This window comes from Bidens hawaiensis, unplaced genomic scaffold, assembly GCF_021521415.1.
Source record: "Bidens hawaiensis isolate Kalapana, Puna unplaced genomic scaffold, B.hawaiensis_p1.1 tig00004474_1, whole genome shotgun sequence".
NCBI classification, from domain to species: domain Eukaryota; kingdom Viridiplantae; phylum Streptophyta; class Magnoliopsida; order Asterales; family Asteraceae; genus Bidens; species Bidens hawaiensis.
This window is the reverse complement of record NW_027491269.1, coordinates 170425-196558: the sequence shown is the minus strand read 5'-3', so window position 1 is coordinate 196558 and position 26134 is coordinate 170425. Positions and strand designations below refer to the sequence as shown.

Here is a 26134-nt window from a genome sequence, read left to right as displayed (position 1 = left end):
CCAGAGTTTGTTAAAACTGAATCCCTTGGGGGTATGATTAAGAATTTGGAACTTAAAGGGAACACTCGATATTTTGCCAACCGCATATGGGTCCCTCTCAAGGGAGGACTGCGCGAGCAGGTATTAAACGAAGCTCACAAGACGCGGTATTCCGTACATCCTGGCGCAGACAAGATGTACCAAGATGTTAAAATGTTGTATTGGTGGCCCAATCTTAAAGGCGCCATCGCGACACATGTCAGTAAGTGCCTGACGTGTTCAAAGGTAAAGGCTGAATACCAGAAGCCGTCGGGGTTACTTCAACAGCCAGAAATTCCCATGTGGAAGTGGGAACAAATCTCCATGGATTTCATCACCAAACTACCAAGGACACCTGGGGGTTACGACACGATATGGGTTATTGTAGATCGGCTAACTAAGTCAGCGCACTTCCTGCCGATTAAAGAAACTGATAAAATGGAAAAGTTAGCCCGACTATATATTCGAGAAGTAGTTTCAAAACATGGAGTCCCAGTGTCCATCATCTCTGATAGAGATAGTCGGTTCACCTCAAGGTTTTGGAGATCATTACAAGAGGGGTTAGGTACTCGACTGGACATGAGTACGGCTTATCACCCCCAAACGGATGGACAAAGCGAACGAACGATCCAGACATTGGAAGATATGCTGCGCGCGTGCGCGATCGATTTTGGAGGTAGTTGGGATACCCACCTTCCGTTGGTTGAATTTTCTTACAATAACAGTTATCACACAAGCCTCAAGGCAGCGCCGTTTGAAGCGTTATATGGGCGCAAGTGTAGATCCCCACTGTGTTGGGCTGAAGTGGGCGACAAGCAAATGACTGGTCCAGAAGTGATCCAAGAAACAACAGACAAGATTTTTCAGATAAGGGATCGCCTTAAGGCAGCACGCGACAGACAGAAAAGTTATGCTGATATGAGAAGGAAACCGTTGGAGTTTCAAGTAGGGGATAAAGTACTTTTGAAAGTCTCTCCATGGAAGGGAGTCCCCCGTTTCGGTAAGCGAGGAAAGCTAAATCCGCGCTACATTGGACCATTTGAGATCCTGGAGAGGATCGGTCCAGTTGCTTATAAACTCCGTCTACCCGCCGAACTTAGTGGAGTTCATGATACGTTTCATGTATCCAACCTCAAGAAGTGTTTATCTGACGAAACGTTGATTTTACCGTTGGAAGAAATTCATATTGACAAACAGTTGCACTTCGTAGAAGAACCCATAGCAGTAACCGATTGGAAAGAACAAAAGTTACGCAGAAGCAAAATCAAGTTAGTAAAGGTTCAATGGAACTCGAGGCGTGGGCCTGAATTCACTTGGGAAAGAGAAGACCAGATGCGCACAAAATACCCACACCTCTTTCAGAACATGGCTTCTGCCAGCAACGTCTCCTAAATTTCGGGACGAAATTCGTTTAACGAGGGGAGAATGTGACAACCGGTAATTTCCCAAACCCATAAGCTAAGTAATCAACCTAATAATTAGGTGATTGTAAATATTAAGCGCGTGCATTTGTTATGTGCGCCCTGCGCGAGCGCGCCATGTTAGTCAGCGCGTGCAGTTGTTATGTGCAACCTGCGCGAGCGCACCATGTTAAGAACCAGCGTAAGCATATGTTATATGCGCCATGCGTGAATGATTTGGCTTTATGTTTTCATGTAACTTAAACATTATGTTGTCTATGGGTTGACCATCCCGCATGATGCTAAGGCGGGTGCATCCTACATCGTTTATGCGCGTGCGGAAGGGAACTAACCTACCCGCATGGCGGGAACGTTGAGAGCTAGTTTGTCTGAAGCTCCAAGATGGAATTGACTTCAACATGACTGATCACTATGTTGAAATACCAAGACCACCTGGAGAATCTACAAATGAAACTCAAATGTCCCTAACTGCGAGAAGGTTACGCACCTACCCGCAGAAAAGACATGTCCTATACGCAGAAAGCTATGCGCACCAAGTTATACGCGCAGAACACTTGGTCTATTCTCCAGTTAAGGAGATTACTCCCGCCCGAAAGGAAACAGTAGCGTGTTTCAGAGATTTTCCACTTTTTACTGTACACTGACAAAAGTACCTGAAAAAGCACACTGTAACATGAAAAGTCAACTGTCAGCCACCCTATTCTCACCAACCCCAGACCTGCATGTTCTGTCCAAATCAAATCAAAATCTTTTATCCACCACTCCACTCTTAAGTAAATAATAATAACTTCCATACTTTATCATCATTACATTTAGATATGAAAAGATTTCAATCCCCTAAAGCAAGGGATTATGTTCCCTTGAGTTTGCCTATAAATTTGTAGCCTAAATTATCACCCAAAACACTCTTCAAAGAACTACAAACTTGCACTAATCCTTTCCCAAGCATCCGTTGTGTCCAGCTCCGATCCTGTTACTAGGTAAGCCGAGAATATAACCTTGAGACCTACTATCCAACCCTTATATTCTCCTATTTCTTGATCTTAATATATATACTTGTTATTTAATCGTATTCTAGACCTTCGATTCCGAGGCCAACACCAAGAAAACCCGAATCTCGATTAATCCCTTAACAAGAACCTCAGGTGAGTCTCACAGCCCCTATTTTCACTGTTTTCACTGTTTTTAAACTGCTTTCGGGGCGAGGGACACGTACTTAAATAATGTTTTATCATGGTATACTTACAAGCTATGCAAGCGATTATGTGTTTAAGTTATGTTTCATGATGAGCAATGCAAACGGTTATCTAAGGTTTTCGATGTATGTGCGCTAGAACTCGAGTAAGTGATCACTTTACCATTGGAACTCTAAGGGTAGGGACTGCTGGTTTGATCCGCCCACTCGTAGGGGTCGCACCTCTTTGCATGGACGAGTGCCTGGCATGGGGCAGTACTATGGGGTTGAGCCCGCTCGTAGGGGTCGCGCCTCTTTGCATGGACGAGCGCCTTGTTTTCCGGCACAACGTCTGCGCGTAACCCGCGGGACGGTATCCTTAGCTCGTAGGGGCAATGCCTCTTTGCATGGACGAGCACAGTTTCTCAGAATTGTTCGCGCGTAACCCGCGGGACAGTATCCTTAGCTCGTAGGGGCAATGCCTCTTTGCATAGACGAGCATAGTTTTCCAGAAACGTCTGCGCGTAACTCGCGGGACGGTTTTACGTTATTTTAGCTCGTAGTGGCTGCGCCACTTACATAGACGAGCACCGTATCCAGAATTTGTTCACGCGTAACCCGCGGAACGATTTTTATCAGAATATTGTCAGAATTATGTGTTAATACGATTTTACCAAGCAGATGTTAATGATGTTGCCAGAAATGTTTCAGAATGATTTTATCAAGTTACTAAAACTTGTGAACTCACTCAGTTTATACTGATTCAAATGTTTTTACGTGTCTTTCAGGAGATAACTAGGTAGCGCATGGAGTCACACTTAGAGCACCACACGCTGAACATCTAAAACAAGCTTTTTGGAAGATTTTGGTTTTATCCCCTCGATGCGCACGGTTACCCGCCGCGCAAGGGGATATGGCGAGGAAATCTTCAGTTTTATACTTGGATGTTTCTTTTTGTAATCTTTGAACAATGTAATGTGTTTGTACTAAACTTCTCATGCGCAATAAAAATCTTTGAATGTTTTGCAATGGCCCGTGCTTAATTATCAATCCCCACTCGTGCGCGCCCGGCTGTTTCCGCCGCTCAGGGCCGGGTGTGACACACACTATCGCACGCCTTTTCTAGGTCAATAAACACCAAGTGAAAGTCACGCTTCTTCTCCCTGTACTTTTCCATCAATCTTATAATGTGTATTGCTTTTGTGGTGGAATGCCCCGACATGAAGCCAAATTGGTTCACCGTAACCTGCGTTTCCTGTCTAAGTCTAACCTCAATCACTCTTTCCCATAGCTTCATAGTATGTCTTAGTAGTTTGATTCCTCGGTAATTACCACAACATTGGGCGTCTCATTTGTTCTTTTAGATAGGGACTACGACGCTGCTCCATCATTGGTCTGGCATCTTACCAGATTTGAGGATAATATTGAACAAAGTAGTTAACCACATGATTCCTTCTTCTCCCAGACACTTCCACACCTCGATGGGTATGTTGTCTGGGCAACTTCTTTAGCCCTTCCCATCCTCCTAAGTGGAGTCTGCACCTCTTCCTGTGTGATCCGTCTGCAGTAGCAGTTATTCGGTTGCTGTCGTTGAAAGGTTGTGTTGTCATATTCTTCTTGGTAATCTCTCCCATTGTTAAAAAGGTCGTGGAAGTAGGTTTGCCATATTAGCTTGATGTCCTGCTCCTTAGTCAGTATATGCCTATTTGTATCCTTTATAAACTTCACAGTCCCTAGGTCTTGTCTTCTAATCTCCCTGGATTTGGCAATCTTAAACATAGCATGTTCCCCCTCTTTTGTTTCTAAACGTTCATACATCCATTTATAAGCCGTGTTCTTTGCTTCCGACACTGCTTTCTTCTCCACTCTCTTGGGCTTTTTGAAAGTCTCTCTCAATTCCACTCGCCCCTCCTCATTCGTGCACCTCATAAGCTCCATAAAACTTTTGTGTTTGTCCCTTATCTTGTCTTGTACGACCCCATTAAACCACCAAGACTCCTTATACCCACCTGCCTTTCCTATTGTGACCCCGAGAGTCTCCTTTGCTACTTGGATGATCTTTTTCGCCATATCTTCCCATATTTGAATTGAGTCCCCATTTGGTCGAGCCAATGTCTGTAGATGAGTTTATCCTTAAACAGTGGAAGATTTTCGTCCTTCAAATTTCTCCATAGAATTCTAGGTATACATCTCCTCTCTCGAGTGGCCAGCTTATTTCTGAAGCCTATATCTGCCACCAGCAGCCGATGTTGAGCCACAACCATCTCCCCATGTATGGCTTTGCAGTCCTTCCATCAACGTCGATCTTCTTACCTCATCAAAAGGTAGTCAATTTGTGTGTTGCGTCCGCCACTGCTAAAAGTGATCAAAAGTGAATCTGTTCTCTTAAAGTACGAATTTATAATACCTAGGTCATGGGCCACCGCAAACTCTAGAAGGTCTATGCCGGTCTCATTCCTATCACCAAAACTGAAACCCCCATGTATGACTTGAAAACCATCGTTAAGCTTACCAACGTGTCCACTGAAATCACCTCTTATACAAATCCTCTCACCCCTAGGTATGCCCCATACCATTGTGTCTAGGCAATCCCAAAATTCTCTCTTTTCCTGATCTCCTAATCCTACATGAGGCGTGTAGGCGCAAACTACTGCCATTACTTCCTCTCCTAGTACTAATATCAACACCATAATCCTGTCATTATATCTTGTCACCTCCACCAAACTTGTGTGTAGTTCCTTAGCTACCAGAAACCCTACTCCATTCCTAGCTCCATCAGACCCCGAGTATCACAACTTATACCCATTACACTCAGCCCCTCTATGCCCTTTCCACTTAGTCAGAGGCATGCTATCTGAACCTTATGTCTTTTAAGAACATCTACCAATTCTAGTAACTTACTATTTAGTGTTCTTACATTCCAAGAAGCCAAACGCAATATATGATCCCTCTCTTTACCCTTACCTACACCCTCGTTTCAGGACATGAATCAAGTAATAGTCATGTATCCTACGCTCTATGATTGCAACTAATCACACAAACACAAGAAATAGACAGTTCATATAAGTAAGACCACGTATTGCAAGTCAAAGAACACCCGGTCACACACAAAACGCACCATAACTACGAACCCAAAAGTACTCACCAAAGCCCAAGGTGTGTTAATAAAATATTAACTAGTGTTAATTTTTTTGTATACAAGATAATATTTTAAAATTAAAATGCGTATGTTAAACAAGATATATAATACTTACTATTTAATTACTAAAATTCTTTTAGTATAGTACACATCGTGTTTGTAGAGATATTGAAATATTAAAATATTGAAAGTTTAGGATTGAGTGCACCTGGGTGTTTGCTGCAAGATCGTCGTTGATGACGCAGCTTGCCGGAGTTATTGTCCGCCGGTGCAAATTTTATTTTCCGGCAAGGTTTGGTTAGGTTAGTTTTGTTGACTCATCCGCCGGAGGCAGTTAACAAAATAATGTACAGAACCTGAGACCGATGTTGAAGTAAACGGATCTGTCTGGTTACGTGGCCGTCGACGGGAATTGTGGCCGGAGATGGACCGTGGAAGAGCATAGTGGCCGTCGACGAGAAAAGTAAGATGAAAAATATAGATATGTTAGCCGTCGACTGGAGATGGGGATGGACGGCCCTTTCACGTTGAAGGAAACTGGTCAGTGGATGGATGGTTGCGAGACGACGGCGGTGGTCGGGTGATTAACGGCGGTGGTTGAGAAACAACCTTCCTGTAACCAAATGATAAGGTGGTTGAGAGACCGTCTTCATGCAGAAGACGATGAATCGGAATCGGAATTCTTGTTACCGTTATCTCTTAAGGACAAGAGAGAGAGAGATTGTGCACATTATTTTGTACACGTAATAAGATAAAAATATACAAATCTTTTTATCTTTTTAAAATAACATTATATCATTATTCTTTTAAACATATTCTATGATGATAATAAATATTATTATTATGATAAAGAATAATAAACACACAAAAAAAAAAGAAAAACAGAACTTTACAAAAAGATAATTAATATTACAATTACGATAAGTTTTAAAAAAACTATTAGAGGGTAGTAATATGTAAAATTAAATTGTTAAAGGAATTGAAAGTCTAAGGGAGGGGGTATGAAAAGTACACGTGGGGGTACGTTTAGCCTAACCCTATTGTTATTGTAGGGGTGCTAACTGTTGAAAAAACCAAGTGTAAATGCGTTTTTTTTCATAGAGTTGAACATATATATTTATATTATTCTCTAATTAATATAAGTAGACATACTTACAGAGATTGTCCTTTATTTTTGTTCCAATTTTCAGTAATAGTCCTTTATCTTTAAAATTGACATGATTTGTACTTTCTGTTTCTAAATGTTACACTGTTTGTCTTTTGACCCTAACAAAGTTAGTTTTTCTCGTTAAATCAGGTCATGTGTTTTCCTCATGAGGTCAAATTTGTCCTTTACCAAATTATTTAAAATATAGTCTGATTCTCTCTCAAGTTCCCCCCCCCCCTCTCTCTCTCTCACACACACACACTCACTCTTTTTCTGGTATCCACCCAACAACTAACAGCCACCTTCTTCATTTTTTTGGCACCCCCGCCACCATCTCCGATGACTATTTGGCCGGTCAAATCGGATCCCATATCTCGACGTCTTGTATCCGAACCCAAAACTCGTTGGTGTCGTCATCTCGTTTCTTTAAATCAGGGAGTTGATTCTCCAAATCTCGACTGGTACATAATGATTCTTCAAATTGGGGCTCGTAATTTCAACAGAATGATTCTTCACGCTAATGAAACATACTTGAATGCAATAATCTTTTGCTAAAGAAACCCTAACCTGCTGTAGTGCCATGGATATCATCAAACACCAATAAAGATGAATCTTTTTATAACTAAACCAACCCCCATCTACTCAATTTTAATTTCACATCAAAATAAACCACAAATCAAGAATCCCCAAATCTTCAAGCTTTTTAATCTGACCTAGTAACCGTTCGATCAATCAAAATGCATAATGTTACATCCTACTTTTGATAATAATAAATAAAAGAAGATTCTTTTTTATAAATAGTGTGGTATTATTCAATTAAGTTAGATAAAAATAATAAAGTGTGAGCTTGGTCAATAAAGATGGAATAAGGGACGGTAATGGGTCTTAGGTCCATGGGCTTAAGGGTATATTAACCCCTTAAAACCCTAAAACCCTCATTTCACCAACCTTGCCTCTAAACACACTAAAAAATACACACAAACACCTCTATTCCTTTACAGATCAGATCTGAATCCTAAACAAGAAGGGTTGTGTCAGATCTTTATCATACAAGCAAGAAACAATTGAGCCAAACCCGAAGCTAGAAGTGAACCAAAAAGGTACATTTTAGATTAAAGGTTAAGTTTTTGAGGTCAAGTTGTCCTAGGATTTGACTAAGGTAAATCAGGCCTTATTAAGTAAGAAAAATGTAATTTTGAACGTAAATGAGATGTTAGAATGAAGCGGGTAATATGGAAGACGTTTGGACCAAGTTAAAGTATGAAAAAGAACTCGTTATGGATCATAACCCGTTTTAACTGGAAAAATGAGTCAAAAGGAAAGGCTGGAAAGTGATGATAGTGGAAACCATATACGAATCGAGTCCTTAAGAAACTTGATTCGAAAGAAAAGTAATCGAATCGAATAGAAAGTAATCAAATCGAATGTGCCAGAAAAGTAATCGAATCAAATAAAAAGTAATTGAATCGAATGGACCAAAAAGTATTCGAATTGGATGGGAAAAGTAATCGAATCGCATGGGAAAAGTAATCAAATTGAATGGGAAAAGTAATCAAATCGAATGGGTAATTCGATTCGATAAGAATTTCCATTCGATTAGAATTGCTATTCGATTAGAATGGTCCTTCAATTAGAATTATGATTCGATTAGATTGGTTGAAACTTTGGTTTTTCTGATGAACTTTAGCTAGACCCCAGCCAGGGGCTCTACCCCTTGGACCCTTTTAGGGGTTGCTGCCCCTAGACCCCGCTGCCAGGGGCGTTGCCTCGGATCCTTGTAGTTAGGGGTTACAATAACTTAGAAGTATGATATAGTTAGAAGTAGTTAATTGATACTATACTTGTTACACAGTTAGCCGTGCACAGCTAAGGAGGGGTGTTATTGTAAACTCATAAAGGAACAAGGCACATGTGAGTTTCTAGCCCCATTTTATTGTTATGTTTTTGGGGTTGTGTGCATACTCGATGTGATTAGTTAATACACTTACTTTAAGTGGTAAGTGTATGATATGTTAATATGTTTTGAATGATGTTTGAATGATCTATGAATGTTGTAGAAATGTTAGGAGTATGTATGAGATCATATAAATATAAAAGTAATGAAATGAATGTATGATTGTATGGTTGTAGGAACGAAGGTCACCAGACCCTAATAATATCCGACTGATGTGTTGTAAAACACACTTATTTTCCGCACCTTTTTATCGTCTTTTTATTGCTTAATTATCTAATAAATAATTGTTTTGTTTTTTTTAACTTGATCTTACAAAGTTTATTATCTTTCGTAGGTTACAGGTATTAAAAGAGAAAATGACTGGGTTTTGGAAGATTTAAAAGGCCTTTATGATCAATGTTTGAAGAACCAAGTTAAAGCCCGACCCAAAAGCCTTTTTGTGTAAACCCTTATATGCATATTATATATTAAAACATAAAAAAATAATAAAATCCTAAGCTCTAATAGTAGTCCGATCGGCAACACACAAGAAGAACAAGTTTGTTTATTTTGTTTGGTCGGCTAGGAAGGAGCAAAAGAGGATTGTTGGATTTAAGAAGACAAGAAGCAATATTAATTTGTGGTTGAGGTTGGCAAGCAATTGGGCAGCAAGGAAAGCAAAAAGAAAAAAATAAAATAACCTCTCCGTTCCGATCGGCAACATGAAAAGAAGAAGAAGAAAATTATTTTTAAGCTTCTTGAGATCAAGGGAAGAAGAAGGAAGCCAAGGTGAATCGAGACAACCGCTCGGAAGGATTCTCCATCATATAACTCAGCCCCACTTGATAGTATAACACTCATAAACTTTAATTTCTTGTTTATGTTCATAACTATCTTGATTTTGATCTTTAAAGTTTATTGTTTTGCACTTGAGTTGAAGATTGAATTGTGTATGATCATAATTGATTGTTGGATGATTTTGATTATGTTTTTGGTGATTAATATGATGTTAAATTTGAGTTATAGCTGCTGTCCAAATATTATGATTAGCTAAACTTCTTTGTTCTACCTAGGTTAGATGATTATTGTTCGGTTTTGATTAGTTAAATGGATTGTTTGATTAATATGACTTGAATTGCTATTGAAAGTTTGGTTTAATGATGAATTAGGTTGTGTTTAGTGGCTGCCATATTTTTTATATTATCTCATAATCTCGTGCTTCGATTAATTGAATTGGTTTTGATTGATATTTGCATGTTCAAGTCTTTACTTTGTGTTTAGAGTTTGTTTGCGGTAGGTACAACCGTAGGGTTTTGTTGAGATTGTTAATTGATATAAGTCAGCGGTTAAGCACCTTCTTAGAGACCGAGAGGTGATAGGAAGTGAAGTTGTCTCATAGCTTTTGCTTGTTAGGATTAGGATTGCGCGATAGCGGGTTCGGTTCTTGTCGGGTTTGGGTTCGTGAGCGATTAGTTGGTCTAGTTTATGTTAAACCAAATTGTTCCTCTATCCTTGGTTGCGTAGTATTCATTTCCATTAGGGTCGTGAGTCGGTAAGTCCGAGAGGAGAGTCGGCATTAGAACACCTTAGCATTCGTTTCCCGGGTTGTTCTTAAAATCAATTAAGTGTAAGTTAGGGTTTGTTAGTGAGACCGAGATGTGATCTAGCTTTCTTGAGCGAACCTTAGTTGTGTCATCTTTAGATACCTGTTTCGTGAGATCATTCATTACATTAGCTCGTTAGACCGTCAATTTGATTCTTACCTAGGTAGACATTTTCTCCATTGTCAGTCACAGTCGTTAAGTTTCGTTAAGTGTTTCAGTTAGTTAAGTTAAGTTAGTTTAAATTAATTAAAATAAAATAAAATCAATTAAATATTTTTAGGTAGGACTTGGATTAGGGTCTATAATCTGAGCCGTTTTCACGTGTTTTCAAGTTCGATATCCGGACTTTCCTTATCTTTGCTATACGCGACTGGTACACCTGCTGTTTGTGTGAACTATGATAGATTGTTTGGTTTTTAAAGCTTAGTTGCGATTCGTGATTATTATTTATATATATCTTCGCACATCAAGTTTTTGGCTCCATTGCCAGGGACACGGTTTGAGGCGATTAGAGAACGACCCGAGTTTGGAGACTTACCTATTTTCTTTTTTTACTTGCTTATTTGTTGTTATTTGTTTTTAGTTTAATTTTAGCCTAGTTAATTTTAGTTTTTCTTTTTAGTCGTATGCGTCATACCCACTCACAAGGACCTCCGAAGTTTGAAACGTCTGACAATACCGAGAAAGTCCAGCCCGATAGAGAGCGTTCTGTTTCACAGATATCTTCTTCTTCTTCTTCTTCTTCTTCTAGGGATAGGAACATGGGTGACCAACCGCCTAGGAGAGTAGTAGCTGACTATGGTAGGCCGACTCCGAATCCTCATTCTAGCATTACCTTACCGGAAGGTGCCGCCGCTGGCAACGGGTCCATCCCTGCCCACGTCATGCAATTCATCCTCACTCCAATTCCAAGGGCTAGAGAGCGAAGATCATTCAAACCACATCGACATGTTTGTTCAAATATGCGAAACTTTCAATATCGGCAAGATGAACGATGAAGCCATCTATCTCCGTATTTTTCCCTTCTCACTTGCCGAAAAGGCCTACAAATGGCTTAAGTCACTACCAGCTAGATCCATCACCACTTGGGCAGGCCTTCAAGAGAAATTCATGACATAATTTTTTCCACCATCTAAATCCGCTCGACTCCGTGAGGAGATTTGTTCCTTCCCCATGAGGTCCGACGAGTCTTTTGGGGAAGTTTGGGAAAGATTCAAGGACATCCTTCTTAGTTGTCCTCATCATGGTTTAGATAAGTGGATGCTTATTGAGAAATTCTACAATGGAGCCACTTAACATGTGAGAGAGATGTTGAACCAAATTGCTAACGGGAACCTCCTTAAGAACAAACATCCCGATGAGTGCGTCGTCCTTATTGATGATCTAGCAGCAAGGTACAAGGGGCACGGGGGCAAAAATTCTTCCACGTCATCGAGAGGAGTACTTCAGGTGGATTCGAACACTAGCATGCAGGTGCAAATTGATGCTTTGAACAAACTCGTTAGAGATCTTACCGTTAAGAGCGTCGCGAAGTGTGAGGTTTGCCGAGGGGTCACGACACCATTGACTGTCATGTTAAGCCCGGTAGCCATCAAGAGGAGGTTAACTTTGTCAACAACCCCTTGAGGTATCAAAACCCCACCTTCGGCGGGAACAATGGCTGGAGGAATAATTATCGAGGGGGACAAGCCAGTGGCTACCAAGTCCAATACCAAAACCAACGTCGAGAGAATCTATTTGGGCAGGGAAGTTCAGGTCAGGAGAGTTCAGAACAAGTGGAGAGAGGAGAAGATATCCTCACTGGAGGACATGATGGCTGAGCTGCTGAAGCAAGATGAGAGGAACCGAGTGACAAATGAGGCAAAATTTGCGGAACACGATGCTATACTGAAGAACCAGGCCACATCTCTAGCTAATCTTGAGCGTCACGTCGGAGAGATTGCCAGCCAGTTATCCGAGAGAGCACCAGGTTCACTATCGAGTAATACCGAGAAAAATCCGAGAGGGGTCGCCAAAGCAGTGACTACTAGGAGCGGTGCAAGAAGTGAAAAAGGATGATCCTTCGAGAGTTGTCATACCTCTGGTCAATGAAGAGGAGCAGGTGGACGAGGAGTTCCAGATGGAGCTTCCTCCGGCCGAGGCACACAAGAAGAATATTCCAACGAGTACAGCCGATATACCTTCATCATCATCATCATCAAATCCACCTCTGAGAGTCTACAAACCCAAATTGCCTTATCCTTGGAGACTCCGATCAGACAGAGACGAGGAGCAAAACTCCAAGTTCCTTGAACTTCTCAAACAACTTCACCTGAACATTCCTTTTGTTGAGGCGCTTACTCAAATGCCTAAATATGCCAAATTCCTAAAGGACAGTCTCTCTAATAAGGAGAAGCTAGATGAGGTCTCTTCTATTCCGTTGAGTGTTGGGTGCCCTTCAGTGTTGCAGAGCAAGTTTCTTGAAAATATGGCCAATCCTGGGAGTTTCACGATTCCCTGCATCTTAAGAGACGATTTGGTTCGAAATGCTTTGGCCGACCTTGGGGACAACATCAATCTTTTGTCGTATTTTGTTTTCACTAAGTTGGGTCTTGGCGAACCGAGGCCAACCGGAATGAGTATCCATATTGCTGATCATTCCGTGAAATACCCGCGAGGGGTGGTCGAGAACATTCTCGTTCGTATCGACAAGTTCATCTTCCCGGTGGACTTTGTCATTCTGGATATGAATGAGGATGATAGTATTCCGCTCATTTTAGGCCGACCATTCCTTGACACCGCACAGGCGTTGATCGACGTCCGTGAGGGCAAACTGATTCTGAGAGTTGGGGATGATAACGTCACCTTTGACGTGAGACAGTCACTAAAAACCCCAAGTCGACTGACGACTCCCTGTATTTGGTTGACAACATCGTATCGCATGTGCGGGAGTTTTTCACTAACATCTGTGGAGGACCTACCTTGGACCCTCATATTCTTGATAGGGAGATTCAGAGGTCGATATGGTTGCCATGACCACTCAACCATTGATGGATGACACCGTGTCACCACGCCTAGACTCAGAGTCAGTTGTTGAGATCGTGCGAGACGATCCAAGAGACCGACCTTCCGTTGAGAGCCCTCCTCCTTCCAACATAAAGATCTACCCCTCACTTGGAGTATGCATTTCTGGATGAAGAGAGGAAGCTACCCGTCATCATCGTGTCTGCCTTGATGGAGGTCGAGAAGTTGAAGTTGTTGAAGGTGCTGAAAGAGCACAAGGAGGCGATAGCTTGGAAGATCATCGACATCAAAGGGATTAATCCCTCGTTCTGCACTCATCAAATCCTCATGGAGGATAATTTCAAACCTGTCATTCAGCCTCAACGGAGGCTTAATCCGAAAATGCTATAGGTCGTTAAGAAAGAAATCATCAAACTCCTTGATGGGGGAATCATTTTTCCCATCTCTGAGAGCGCCTGAGTGAGTCCGGTCCAAGTGGTTCTCAAGAAGGGTGGCATGACTGTCGTCACCAATGAAAGGAACGAGCTTATTCCCACTAGGACCGTGACCGGTTGGAGAGTCTACATCGACTACCACAGACTGAATGATGCCACTAGGAAGATCACTTTCCTCTACCCTTCATTGATAAGATGTTAGAGCGTTTGGCGGGTCAGCAATACTACTACTTTCTGGATGGTTTCTCCGGTTATTTCAAAATCCCGATCTCTCCCAATGATCAGGAGAAAACCACATTCACCTGCCCCTACGACACGTTTTCCTATAAAAGCATGCCCTTTGGACTTTGTAACGCTCCAACTACTTTCCAGCGATGTATGGTGGCGATCTTTCATGACATGATCAAGGATTCCATGGAGGTCTTCATGGACGATTTTTCTGTCTTCGGGAATTCTTTCGATCATTGTCTGTCCAACCTTGATAGGATGATGGCTCATTGCGTCGACACCAACCTAGTCCTCAAATGGGAGAAGTGTCACTTCATGATCCGCGAGGGCATCATTCTAGGACATAGGATCTCGAGTGCGGGGATCGAGGTCGATTGAGTTAAAACTGAAACCATTTCTAATCTCCCCCCCGCCCACTTCTGCGAGATCCATCCTTAGCTTCTTAGGTGATGCGAGTTTTTATCGCCGGTTCATTAAATATTTCTCAAAAGTTGTGAGACCGATGACTAAGCTACTAGAGAAAGACGCTCCATTTGTCTTCTCTGAATAGTGTATCGAGGCTTTTGATCTTCTAAAAGACAAACTCGTTAACGCCCCGATCATGATTGCTCCTGACTGGTCTTTTCCATTCGAATTGATGTGAGACGCAAGCGACTATGCCGTAGAAGCTGTGCTTGGACAACGGAAGGAGAAGTACTTCCACCCGATTTACTATTGTAGCCTGACTTTGAACACTACTCAGTAGAATTACACCAACACCGAGAAAGAGTTATTAGCTATGGTGTTTGCATTTGATAAGTTTAGGTCCTATCTTGTTCTGTCCATAACAGTCGTCTACACGGATCATACTTCCATTCATTATCTTTTCAGCAAGCAGTATTCTAAAACTCGTCTCATCCAATGGATTCTACTGCTTCAGGAGTTTGATACTGAGATCCGTGTTAAAAAGGGGGCCGAGAATGTAGTGGTCGATCATTTGTCACGTCTTGAGAGAGCCGAGATTGGAGATGCTAGGGTCAACATCAATGATCATTTCCCGATAGAGAATCACATGTTTGTCGGAGCCTAGGGTGACGGCTACCCGTGGTTTGCCGATATCGCGAACTTTCTCGTTGATGGTTACCTCCCTAGGAGGATGTCTCACTAGCAAAAGAAGAAATTCTTTGCTGACGCAAAGTTCTACATCTGGGATGACCCGTTCTTTTTCGCATAGGTGCTAACATCTGGTGAGGAGTTGTGTGGATGTTGAAGAGGGGTGGCGGATTTTGAGCCACTGTCATGCGAGACCGACAGGAGGTCACCATGGTGCTGTTCTTACTGCTAAGAAGGTATTTGATTCAGGATTCTGTTGGCCTTCGATTGTCAAAGATGCTCATGCGTTCGTTAAAAGCTGTGACCGATGTCAGCGTGTCGGTAACATCTCATCTCGAAATGAGATGCCTTAAAATGTTATTCAGGTTTGCGAGGTTTTTGACATTTGGGGTATTGATCTTATGGGCCCGTTCCCATCGTCTAGAGGGAACAAGTACATACTTGTGGCAGTTGATTACGTCTCCAAGTGGGTCGAGGCTAGAGCCTTTCCCACTAATGACGCCGGAGTTGTAGTGAGATTTTTGAAAAATCTTTTCTCTCATTTTGGTGTACCGAAAGCCTTGATCAGCGATCGAGGTACTCACTTCTGCAACACGTAGATGGAGAACGCGTTGCAACGCTATGGGATCACCCATCGCTTGCAATTGCCTACCACCCACAGACTAGTGGACAAGTGTAGGTGAGTAATCGGGGCATTAAACGCATTCTTGACAAGACAGTTGGGCTAAACCGAAAGGAATGGTCCGACAAATTAGATGATGCTTTGTGGGCTTTCCGTATAGCGTACAAAACTCCGACCGGTTCCACACCGTTTCGGATGATTTATAGGAAAGCCTGCCATCTGCCTGTTGAGTTGGAGCACCGTGCTTGTTGGGCGCTTCAAACAGTTAACCTCGATCTTTCATCCACGGGCAAGAATCATTTCCATCAGTTGCATGAGTTAGAGGAGCTGTGGGATCATGCATATGCGCATTCATATAGTTATAAGCAGCGGACGAAGGAACTACATGATCGTAAACTGAAGGGAAATAAGCAGTTCAAGTGTGGGGATCGGGTTTTGCTATACAATTCCTGATTATGGTTATTTCCGGGGAAGTTGAATTCCCGATGGTCAGGCCCGTTCACCAGTACTGAGGTATTCTCGTATGGCACAACTGAGATTGAAGACGAAAGTGGGAAGTTTAAGGTGAACTATTACAGGTTGAAGCACTACATAGGTTAGACGGTTGCGGAGCAGACGACTAAGGTCTTGTACTTCAACGCCTTTACTGATGAATAGGCGTGATGGAGGGGTCTGGCTGACGACCCGTTAAACCAAGCGCTCTCGGGAGGCAGGCCGAGTTTTCGTTTATCTGTTTTAATTTTTGATACTAACGATCCTCCCGATTAAAGCCGCTCGTACTCAATCTCCATTCGAGTATGTAAGGCCCCGTTACCGATGCCTCACATTTGGATGTTGGATTTACTCATAAACGCAGTTCATTATATCAGAGATAATTAAAACATTTCGCGGGAGTAATAAAAAACATTCGTTACAATCATCCAGAATCTTGTCTTTTTAAAAACATAACATAAAATATAGTAATAGATATCATGACAAATCTTCAGATGCCAGCCTCGTCCAATCCTGCCATGTGTCCTCCTCATGCTAACTGTCTCAATCTATTCACCTGCGTGCATACTAATTACCCTTTAAGAGCCTCTCGGCCTATAACCTCACAGATTTTATTAGGGTCTGCCACCCTCCTTCACAGATATTATTAGGGTCTGCCACCCTCCTTCACAGATATTAGGGTCTGCCACCCTTTACTGTCAATTCCTTCATATCATACTTTCCTTTCTTTTCATAGATTTTATATACTTTCTTACGTACTCGTTAATCTATAACATACATACAACATATATAAACAGTCACCTCTTTAAACAATCCCTTAACAATACATGCAATATCCGAAGATCGTTCATGTACCGTCAAGCATTCATTCATAACCTTTACATATAACATAATAGGCATACACTTACCACTTATGGTAAGTGTATTAACTAATCACATCGAATATGCACACAGCCCCGAAAACATAACAAGGAATGGGGCTAGAAACTCACCTGAATCCTGTTACGCTCTCCGTTAATCGTTATTCCCTTCTTAAGCTGTGCACGGCTAACTGTATAATATTTACATGTATCAATTAACTAGTACTACTCATATCGTATTTCTATCTTTATATAACCCACAACGAATGGGGGTCCGGGGGCAGCGCCCCTGGCAGCGAGGTTCTAGGGGCGGCAGCCCCTAGCGCGGTCCAAGGGGCAGAGCCCCTGGCTAGGGTTAAGCTGCCAGGTCAGCTTGGGAAAATTTTATTTTCATTAACTGTCATAAGGCATTTTCCATTAACATTTTAAATAATTTACAAAGTTGGGCTTGTTTGCTAAACCTAAGATAATAGGCATTCATTATGGTATCTGGGCACAACTTGATTTAGGCCCAAAACCCAACAGAATGGGGTGGCCGAAAACATGGCCGAGAACCCTTTGGCAGAGAACTCATGACCGAAAACCATGCTTGACCGAAAACACATGTTTGGCCGAGAACCCGTATCTGACCGAAAACCTTTGGTGACTGAGAACCCCGAGTCACCGAGAACCCTCGTTGACCGAGAACCCATTTTGGCCGGAAACCCTCAGTCCTGGCCGAGAACCTTCAGGTCATATGCTTTCAGCTCATTTTTCTATCTTAACATTTCTTTCCTTAGCTTAGTTAACCTTTTTATGGTTTATACCATGAACTTAACCACTTTTCTCCACCATTTTAGCCGTTATACACCCATTATCACCATGGCTACAAGATCTAACCCATTTTAGACATAAAACTTAAACCTTTATAGGGTTAAAACGTTATAAGTTAGATCTAGGGTTTATCTATGAGTCGTATATTGCCATAGGTCTATTAAGTTCATTCTAATCATCAAGTTTGCATTTTTATGAAGCATTTAGACCCGACCTACTCTAGGGTTAAGTTTTATAGCAAACCGTTCATAAAAATGTAACCTTTAAGGTTAAAGAACATACCTTTAGGTGTTTCTAAGGTCACGGCTAGCTTGGTACGTGATCGAGGACTTGATAGCTCACTTGTATGATCAAAGATCCTATGTTTTGATGCCTGGTCTCGGGTTCAGATGGTGGCCGACGGCTATGGAGGTGTATTTGGCTTAAGTGTGTGTTTTAAGGTGTAGGCAAATGTGTAGAATGGATGGAAATGGAAAGGATTAGGGTTTAAAGGGGTATTTATACTTCCTTAAGCCCATGGACCTAAGGCCCATCTTTCCTTTTTAGTCCATGATTAATTCCATTTAATTAGCCTACTTATCTTTCCCTTTTACCATTTTACTATTTATCTATTAACTCAAGTAAACTTTTCCGTCATAACGAGTTAATATACAATATTATTATTATTATTATTCGAAATTTTGGAATATTACAAGTCTTCCCTCCTTAAAGAGGTTTCATCCCCGAAACCTAACTCTTACTTAAACAAACTTGGGTAAAACTTGTGCATCTCATCCTCAGCTTCCCAAGTGGCATCTGACCCTTTGCGATGCTTCCATATCACTTTTACTAATGGTATAACGTTGTGACGAAGTTGTTTTTCCTTACGATCAACAATCTCTATCGATTGTTCAATGTAGTTCAGCTGTTCAACAACCTCGATGTCCATCAATGGCACGTGAGACGTGTCATCGGCTAGACATTTCCTCATATGAGAAACATTGAAGGTTGAATGAATTCCTTCTAACTCGTTAGATAAATCCAGCTTATAAGCTACTTCACCCACACGATCTAAGATCTTAAACGGTCCAATGTACCTCGGACTCAATTTTCCCCTCTTTCTAAAACGAATGATCCCTTTCCAAGGCGAGACCTTGAACATCACATTGTCACCAACGTTAAACTCAATCGGTCGTCACCACTTATCAGCATACGACTTTTGTCTGTCTTGGGCAGCCTTCATTCTAGCCTTAATCTGATCGAACTTTGAAGATGTCTCTTGAACCACCTCTAAGCTTCCCATTTCCTTCTGACCATTCTCTCCCCAACATACGAGAGCTCTACATCGTCTACCATATAACATTTCAAACGGTGGCATACCAATACTTAAATAGTAGCTGTTGTTATAGGAGAACTCTGCTAGGTGTAGATGATCATCCCAACTTCCACCAAAGTCTAAAACACAAGCACGTAGCATATCCTCAAGGGTTTGGATCGTCCTTTCAGATTGTCCATCTGTTTGAGAATGATATGCCGTACTGATGTTCAATCTCGTTCCCATAGATTCATGGAACTTCTTCCAAAACCTCGAAGTTAACTGAGTATCTCTATCAGACACGATTGATAACGGTACTCCATGCTTGGTTACAACCTCTTTAATGAACAAGCTTGCTAACGTTTCTGACGAGATAGCCTCTCGTATGGGCAGAAAGTGAGCACTCTTGGTCAAGTGGTCCACAATCACCCAGATGGTATAATGATGCTTAGTTGTATGAGGTAGCTTAGTTATGAAATCTATGGTGATGTGTTCCCATTTCCACTCAAGAATCTCGAGCGGCTGCAATTTTCTATAAGGCTTTTGATGTTCGGCTTTGACTTGTAAACAAGTTACGCATTTACTGACATAATCTACTACATCATTCTTCATTCTTGGCCACCAGTAGTCTCTTTTCAAATCTTGGTACATCTTCGTAGCTCCTAGATGAATTGAATATCTTGACTTATGAGCTTCATCTAAGATTCGACCTCTGATAACTCCATGGCATGGAATCCACATACGGTCAAACCTAGTCTTAACAGCATGAGTGTTTTCCATCAGCTCGTCCTACTGACCGAAAATCATTTCTTTCTTCACTAGCCTTTCTTCTACCAACACTTCTGATTGCATTTTGGTAATTTCTTCAAATAGGCTTGAATTCATAATCAACTGGTAAGACTTTACTGTTGCAAGGACCTCCTCATTCTTATGGCTTAGTGCGTCAGTGACCACATTAGCTTTGCCAGGGTAGTACTTAATATCGCAGTCGTAGTCCTTAATCAACTCCAACCACCTCCTTTGTCTCATGTTCAACTCCTTCTGCTCGAAGAAGTACTTTAGACTCTTATGATCTATGTAAATGGTACACTTGGTACCATATAGGTAATGTCTCCAGATATTAAGAGCGGGCACTACCCCTGCTAACTCTAAGTCATGCGTCGGATAAGTACTCTATGGACGTTAAACTGTCTAGATGCGTAAGCTATCACTTTTCCTCGTTGCATCAACACGCAACCTAACCCACGATGCGAAGCATCAGTGCAAACAACCAAGTCCTCGTCACCATCGGGTAAAGCAAAGATTGGAGCTTGCATGAGTCTCTTCTTTAACTACTGAAAAGCTTCTTCCTGAAACTTACCCCAACTGAATATTATCGACTTTCGGGTCATACCGGTCAAAGGTGCGGCTATCTTGGAGAAACCTTCGATGAATCTCCTATAGTAGCCAGCTAACCCTAAGAAGCTTCGTATATCAGTCGGATTCTGTGGAGTTTTCCAATTAGTTATCGCGTCAATCTTAGCTGGGTCCACGGTAATCCCTTTAGGATTAATCACGTGACCTAGAAATTGCACTTCTCTCAACCAGAATGCGCATGTCGAAAACTTAGCATACAACTTCTCTTTCTTCAGAGTCTCCAATACCTCTTTCAAATGCTCAGTGTGATCAGACTCGCTCTTTGAATAAATCAATATATCGTCAATGAAGACAATAACTGACTTATCCGACATTGGCCGACACACCCTATTCATCATGTCCATAAATGCTGCAGGAGCATTTGTTAGACCGAATGACATCACGAGGAACTCGTAGTGTCCATACCGCGTTCGGAACACTGTCTTAGGGATGTCTGCCTCCTTCACCTTCAGCTGATGATAGCCTGATCTGAGATCTATTCGTGAGAACCAACTTGAACCTTGCAGTTGGTCAAACAGATCATCAATCCTTGGCAAAGGATATCTATTCTTTACCGTAAGCTTATTCAACTCGTGATAGTCATGCACATTCTCATACTTCCATCCTTCTTCTTCACGAACAACACTGGTGCACCCCATGGAGAAACACTCGGTCTAATAAAACCCTTGTCAAGGAGTTCTTGCAGTTGGAACATCAATTCTTTCATATCGGACGGCGCTAGACGGTAAGGTGCTTTTGCAACGGGTTGGGCTCCTGGTACTAAATCTATCTGGAATTCTATTTCTCGCTCCGGTGGCAACCCCGGAAGATCCTCTGGGAATACTTCTGGGTAGTCGTGCATGATAGGAACATCTTTCATTTCTTTCGTCTCAGCCATAACGTTGACAACATACGCTAGATAGGCACAGCACCCTTGCCTTAACAGACCCTCGGCTTTTATCATCGAAATGACATTAAGCCCAAAACTTTCCTTATCACCATATACCTTCACCGTACTACCATCCAAGGACTTCAACCTTATCATCCTACTCTTACATACTATCTGAGCCTTATACTCAGACAACCAATCCATACCCAAAACCACATCGAACCCTCCCAAGATCATAACATACAAGGTAACGAGGAACTCATGTCCTTCTAACTCTATCTTACAGTCCTTAACCAATTTTATTATTTTAACCGAAGTGTCACTGGTGGTTTCTACTATAAAAGTTTCAGACACTCAGCAACATTTCATTTTAGCTAATTTACTAAATGGTGTAGCTACAAAACTGCTATTTGCACCCGAATAAAATAATACCGAAGCAGATACACCGTTTATTAAAAACGTATATGTCACAACGTCTGGAATTTGTTTGGCTTGCTCCTGAGTCAGCATGTAGGCTCTGGTCTTTGGCCTTGACGGTTCAGCATCTTTCTTTCCACCACCAGCAGCTTCAGTACATTCTCTGGCCATATGACTCGTCTTCTCGCATTTGTAACATGTGGGTTCGGAGTTGACATTCGTGAGCGTAATGCCCCACCTTCCCACATTTGTAACAGGAATTTGACCCTAGCCTGCACTCTCCACTATGAGGTTTCCCACACCTATGGCACACATCGGAACCCGTACCCCACTTGCACTCACCACCGTGCATCTTACCACAAGTCTTACCCGACTTCCTTTCCCACACCTTCTGTTTCTTATCTTTGGAGTTCTACAACTGAGTACGAGGTCGTTTAGCAGGAACAACCCATTTCTTCTCTTTCTTCTCTTCTACCACCACCTCGTCCACCGCCAGATCAGCGTAAACCATCTCTGCAAGTTCGACAGTAGAGTCAAAAGTAGCAGGTTTACTAGTCTTGACCAATGTGCGGACGTTCTGCGGTAGCCCTCTCACATAACACTTGATTCGTTTGGCCTTAGAGTTCACCATGTCTGGTACGAGCCTAGATAGGTGGTTGAACTCAGTAGTGTACTCGCGGTGTGTCATCTTACCCGCCTTCAAATTCAAAAACTTCATCTCAACTCTTTAAACTTCTGCATCAGCACAGAACCTCTTCATTACCAGCTCCTTCAGATCATCCCACTTCATTGCCTTTATCTCTTCCCGACTCTTCCTCTGCTCAACCGACTCCCACCAATACATCGCCTCCTCTCCAAATGATTGGGTGGCATGACCAACAGCTTGGTCGGTTCGGCACTCGCTAATGCGGATAATCTTATCCATGGCGGTTATCCATTGGAGAGTAGCGATTGTGTCTCCCAAACCAGTCAGCTTCGGTGGGTCACAACCCTTGAAGGACTTATAGTTGCACCCACCTCGGCCCCTCTTTCTATCATCAACCTTCACAGACCTTACCAAACTCGAAGCCTCCCTCTCTCCTTCATCATCTTTCCTACCGCCTCCTCCCGCTCCTTCAGCAGTTCTTTCACGGCCTCCTGCAGACCCCTCTGGGTTCAAGTTCTTCACCGCAGTGGCTACGGCTTGAACAATAGCTGCTTGGATTAAGGGATGGAGTTGAACCCTTTCATTGTTGTTAAGGTTTCCTCCAGCTGCGCTTCCTTCTTCTCCCGTGTTAGAAGCTGCTTCAACCGAAGGTTGTTGGACACGACGAGGCCTGCCACGACGTCCGGTGCGGCCTCCTGCTCCAACAACTACCCTAGATCCAGCCATCGTACTCTGGAAGGAAAAAACAAGCGCCATCACTCGAGGAATTGTTTAGTACAAGGATAGTAAGGCTAACAGGTAATAATAGTGGCCATCTGTGATTAGCTGATCACGTTACTTTCCGTGTCCTATACACTTCCCCTTATGAGTCTATTTGTGCTAATTCTACTTTAAACAGTTAGTCAATCAAAACAATCATTTAATCCTATCCATATCGTTCACATATCCTTTATTTATCATTTAACATAAATCACTTAATCATACATCTTACCTTTACTGAGCTTTCCTGAGCGACACATGGCATTCTCGAACTGGCATCTTCTTTCTTTTCTTACTTAAATCCCATTCTCTGTTCGAGTCTAAGCATGTAGGATGCTTAAATCTCTCGAACTTTGCTCTGATACCAACTCGTAAGGCCCCGTTACCGGTGCCTCACATTTGGACGTTGGATTTACTCATAAACGCAGTTTATTATATCAGAGATAACTAAAACATTTCGCGGAAGTAATAAAACTTAAAACATTCGTTACAATCATCCAGAATCTTGTCTTTTTAAAAACATAACATAAAATATAGTAATAGATATCATGGCAAATCTTCAGATGCCAGCCTCGTCCAATCCTTCCATGTGTCCTCCTCAAGCTAACTGTCTCAATCTATACACCTGCGTGCATACTAAAAGTCAGCTACGCTGAGTAAGTTCTATTTAATCACATAACATACAATACCTCCTTACATTACGTACTTAAATACATATACTTTCATTCTTACTTTCATACTTCCTTTCTTTCATAGATTTTATATTTCTTTGCAAACATAATCATACATTTTAAAGAGCCTTTCGCCCTATAACCTCACAGATATTATTAGGGTCTGCCACCCTTGAAGAGCCTCTCGGCCTATAACATCACAGATATTATTAGGGTCTGCCACCCTCCTTCACAGATATTATTAGGGTCTGCCACCCTTTACTGTCAATTCCTTCATATCATACTTTCCTTTCTTTTCATAGATTTTATATACTTTCTTACGTACTCGTTAATCTATAACATACATACAACATATATAAACACTCACCTCTTTAAACTATCTCCTAACAATACATGCATTATCCGAAGATCGTTCATGTACCATCAAGCATTCATTCATAACCTTTACATATAACATAATAGGCATACACTTACCACTTAAGGTAAGTGTATTAACTAATCACATCAAGTATGCACACAGCCCCGAAAAACATAACAAGGAATGGGGCTAGAAACTCACCTGAATTCTGTTACGCTCTCCGTTAATCGTTATTCCCTTCTTGAGCTGTGCACGGCTAACTGTATAATATTTACATGTATCAGTTAACTAGTACTACTCATATCGTATTTCTATCTTTATATAACCCACAACGAATGGGGGTCCGGGGGCAGCGCCCCTGGCAGCGGGGGTTCTAGGGGCGGCAGCCCCTAGCGGGGTCCAAGGGGCAGAGCCCCTGGCTAGGGTTAAGCTGCCTGGTCAGCTTGGAAAAATTTTATTTTCATTAACCGTCTTAAGGTATTTTCCATTAACATTTTAAATTATTTACAAAGTTGGGCTTGTTTGCTAAGCCTAAGATAATAGGCGTTCAATATGGTATCTGGGCCCAACTGGATTTAGGCCCAAAACCCAACAGAATGGGGTGGCCGAAAACATGGCCGAGAACCCTTTGGCAGAGAACTCATGACCGAGAACCATGCTTGATCGAAAACACATGTTTGGCCGAGAACCCGTATCTGACCAAAAACCTTTGGTGACCGAGAACCCCGAGACACCGAGAACCCTCGTTGACCGAGAACCCATTTTGGCTGGAAACCATTAGTCCTGGCCGAGAACCTTCAGGTTATATGCTTTCAGCTCATTTTTCTACCTTAACATTTCTTTCCTTAGCTCAGTTAACCATTTTATGGTTTATACCATGAACTTAACCATTTTCTCCACCATTTTAGCCGTTATACACCCATTATCACCATGGCTACAAGATCTAACCCGTTTTAGACATAAAGCTTAAACCTTTATAGGGTTAAAACGTTATAAGTTAGATCTAGGGTTTATTTATGAGCCGTATATTGCCATAGGTCTATTAAGTTCATTCTAATCATCAAGTTTGCATTTTTATGAAGCATTTAGACCTGACCTACTTTAGGGTTAAGTTTCATAGCAAACCGTTCATAAAAACGTAACCTTTAAGGTTAAAGAACATACCTTTAGGTGTTTCTAAGGTCACGGCTAGCTTGGTACGTGATCGAGGACTTGTTAGCTCACTTGTATGATCAAAGATCCTATGCGGGTCGTATGAGTTTATATGTTGTGTTAGGCTCTATACGAGCTATTGAAGTCCTATATGTACTTTTCAGCCACGCGTGACCAATACGACTCATACAAGCATATACGAGCCGTATAGACATGTACAAACACCACGAGAGTAAGTAAGCCGTATAAAGATTACATCCCTTTAAACATGCTTAGAATATTATGAGTTATACCCCCCCCCCCCTTAAAATAGGTTGTCATGTTTTTGAGGTTAGGGTGTTAGTATAAATAGATGGGTAGAGTTTATGTAATTAGTGTGCTAGTGTCAAGAATTATAATAAACAGAAAATATCGATTTTGGTTGAGATCAAATTTCGTATCATGTGTCGTTAAACCTGATTTCCAACACATATCGTGTCCTGTGTCGTTAAACCTGATTTCCAACACATGTGATGTGACACAAATCAACTTGTTCCATGCTTACTTACCTCACGACCAAGTGCGACTACTTGA

General features: G+C 41.8%; 1 protein-coding gene and 1 long non-coding RNA gene across 2 annotated transcripts in view; both read right to left on the bottom strand.

Moving 5' to 3' along the window:
- LOC143626655 (uncharacterized) overlaps positions 1–26134 on the bottom strand; it is a 41188-nt gene that overhangs the window by 10389 nt on the left and 4665 nt on the right. The window lies entirely within an intron of this gene.
- On the bottom strand, positions 22416–23542 carry LOC143626654 (uncharacterized). The gene is made up of 2 exons (XM_077096658.1): positions 22484–23542; positions 22416–22441 (listed from the first exon to the last, which is right to left on the bottom strand). The coding sequence occupies exon 1, from the start codon at positions 23375–23377 to the stop codon at positions 22703–22705; it is 675 nt and encodes a 224-aa protein (XP_076952773.1). The 5' UTR covers positions 23378–23542; the 3' UTR covers positions 22416–22441; positions 22484–22702.

Excerpts from the sequence above, each read along its gene's own strand:
- LOC143626654 (XM_077096658.1), bottom strand. The coding sequence starts at position 23,377 with ATGGCGCTTGTTTTTTCCTTCCAGAGTACGATGGCTGGATCTAGGGTA.